This window comes from Geospiza fortis, unplaced genomic scaffold (genome assembly GCF_000277835.1).
Source record: "Geospiza fortis unplaced genomic scaffold, GeoFor_1.0 scaffold391, whole genome shotgun sequence".
In the NCBI taxonomy this organism is placed as follows: domain Eukaryota; kingdom Metazoa; phylum Chordata; class Aves; order Passeriformes; family Thraupidae; genus Geospiza; species Geospiza fortis.
In genome coordinates, this window is record NW_005054472.1 from 750,757 (window position 1) to 753,380 (window position 2,624).

A 2,624-nucleotide genomic window follows, 5' to 3' on the forward strand; every position below is an offset into this window, starting at 1 on the left:
TGGGGCACCGACCGGCCCAGCCGCTACTCCACGGAGCTGCGGGACTTCAAGAACCAGGTGCTGGGGATGCTGGAGGCGGCCGAGAAGGAGCGGGAGGCGCTGCGGGCAGAGGCCGAGGGCGCGGCTGTGCGTGTGGACCGGCTGGAGAGGGAGGTGGACTACCTGGAGACACAGAACCCCGCCCCGCCCTGCGTGGAGGTGGATGAGACACTGATGGACAAGCAGGTGGCCACAGCCAAGCAGAGGAAGAATGAGAAGTACACCAAGCTCACAGGTGAGGGGTTGCCGTGGCTCCCTGGGGGATTGGATATTTTGCAAATCCCTTATAATTCAAATTAAATTTGTACCTGGTGTTGTAGAATGGAGTTTAAATGTTAACCAAGCTCTTAGGCAAAGGTTTAAATCTCGGAGGCACTATAGAAAGAGCTAATATTTCCCACAAAGTTGGAATTGCCAAAAGCTGTGTCACGGTGACTTGGATATGAATTGGATACTGCCCTTGATGGTTGGGTTCAGGGAGACCCAGGAGCTCAAACTCGCAAAGTGCTCAGCAACCTGCATCCCCCTGCACAGCAGATGAAACCACCCCAGGGGTTGGAATGACTCCTGTCTGAGAGCTACCCTGACCCTTCCCGGCCCACCCCAGTCCAGGTGTCCCCCAGCCACAGGCCAGGGCATTGTGTCCCAGCAGGGCATCTCAGATGTCTCTGGCACAAGCTCCTGCATCACCCCTGGCCTGGGATCTGCATCCAAGCCCTGGGCTGGAGCCCTGTGCATCCCCAAAGCCTCTGGGGCAGGGCTGGGGTGAGGGTGGCTCCCCTGCCTGTGGCATGGGTGCACTAGAGGACTTCCCAATGCCGCCAGGGATGCACCTAAACACCTTCAGTGAATTTCCAAGGGGTTTGGGTGGGACAGGGTGAGAACCCAGCACAGAGCAGCAGCAGTGCTGCAGGGCTGGGCTGTTCCCAGGCTCTCACAGCCACCCCTCTCTCACAGACTGCAGTGACACCATCGCCAGTGTCCGAGCCATGAAGATCCTGAAGCGTTTCGGCAGCGCCTCGGGGCTCTGGACCAAGGACGCTGCAGGGAGCTCGGAGAAGATCTACGTGTTTGATGGCACCGCCAACGACACGGTTTATGTCTTCCCCCGCATGCGGGAGTTCACCCTCTTCTCTGCCACCCGCAAGGCCGCCCGCATCAAGCTGCCCTACCCCTGGGTAGGCACCGGGCACCTCGTCTACGATGGCCACCTCTACTACATCCGCCAGCAGGGCCTGTCCTTCCAGGTGATCAAGTTCAACCTGGCCAACAAGACGGTGGTGGACAGCTCGGTGTTCCCGGCTGAGGAGCAGATCCCCGTCTTCGGCCTCTCCCCTTCCACCTACATTGAGGTGTCGGCGGACGAGGAAGGCCTCTGGGCCATCTACGCCACCAAGGAGGATGAGAAGAACATGTGCCTGGCCAAGCTGGGCTCTGCCTCGCTGGACATCGAGCAGATGTGGGACACGCCGTGCCCGCGGGAGAACGCCGAGGGTGCCTTCGTGGTGTGCGGGGCGCTGCACGTGGTGTACAACACGCGCCTGCCCAGCCGCGCCCGCGTCCAGTGCGTCTTCGACGTCAGCGGCACGCTGGCCCCCGAGGACGCCTCCCTGGTCTATTTCCCCAAGCGCTACGGCTCCCACCGCATGGAGATGAAGAAGAAGCTGGAGGTCTGAGGGTGCGGCCTAACCCGGCCCAACCCGGCCCGCAGGACGGCATCTCTGTCCCTTCTACCATCACTGTGAAATGAGGAAATGCTGGATCCCCACCTCAGCCACCCCCCGGCGCTGGTGTCCCCACCTGGGAGCAGCCAGCAGAGTCCTGGACTAATTTAATGAGGTTTTCTTTTCTGATATAATGAATAAATAGTACGCAGCGAAGTGCGGCCGCCTGCCTGGGGGAGTGTGGGGTGCTGGGCAGGGGTGGCAGAGCCCCGAGCTCCACCTTGCCCCTGAGACACCCCAAAAAACACTTCCCAAGGGTGGGGTGTCCTTGCAGAGCTCGGAGCAGAGAGCACAGGCTGGTTCCTGGGCAGGGGTTTGTGTTTGGTGAGGGTTTTGGGAGGGCTTAGGGCAGAGATGGAACACGAGGCTTTGGGCAGGCTGCTGCTCAGGGCCAGCTCGTTTTACATGTACAAAACTGTGAGCAAACAGCAAAATCCTTTAATCCGGGAGGACAACAGGAGATTTCCCTCCCCTGCTGGGGCGGTGCTCCAGCCAGCAGGCCCCAGATGTTGCTGATTTACTGAGTTTGTCTGTAATGAAGCTCAGGCCGCCTCCCCCTGCAGCTGTAGAATCTCCACCTTATGTAAGGCCCCGGGTTGCCCCATCCCCTTCCCTTCCCTCTTCCCCGGCACAGAGCAGCCCCAGAGGGGATGGGGCAGGACAGGGCAGGTGCTGGGAGCCCCTCAGGGGCTGGGGACAGCCCCAGTTGTCCCCACACCGTGTCTGTCCTTCCTGCCCCAGCAGAGACTGTCTGCCGTGCTCTCCCTCACCCACACCCCTGCAGGGCGCAGGATTTGCCCCATTTCTGTCCCTAGAAACCCAGGATTGCTGTGGTTTGTTCCCATCGCAACATCCTGAGAG

At 60.4% G+C, this 2,624-nt stretch overlaps 1 protein-coding gene across 1 annotated transcript; it reads left to right on the forward strand.

Annotated features, from left to right (window-relative positions):
• Nucleotides 1–3: 3 nt before the first annotated feature.
• Nucleotides 4–1,924, forward strand: OLFML3 (olfactomedin like 3; the record flags this gene model as incomplete). The annotated part of the gene is made up of 2 exons (XM_005428138.3): nucleotides 4–274; nucleotides 997–1,924. Coding segments are annotated over 2 exons (990 nt in total), but the record flags the coding sequence as incomplete, so codon positions are not given.
• Between the last annotated feature and the right edge of the window lie 700 nt (nucleotides 1,925–2,624).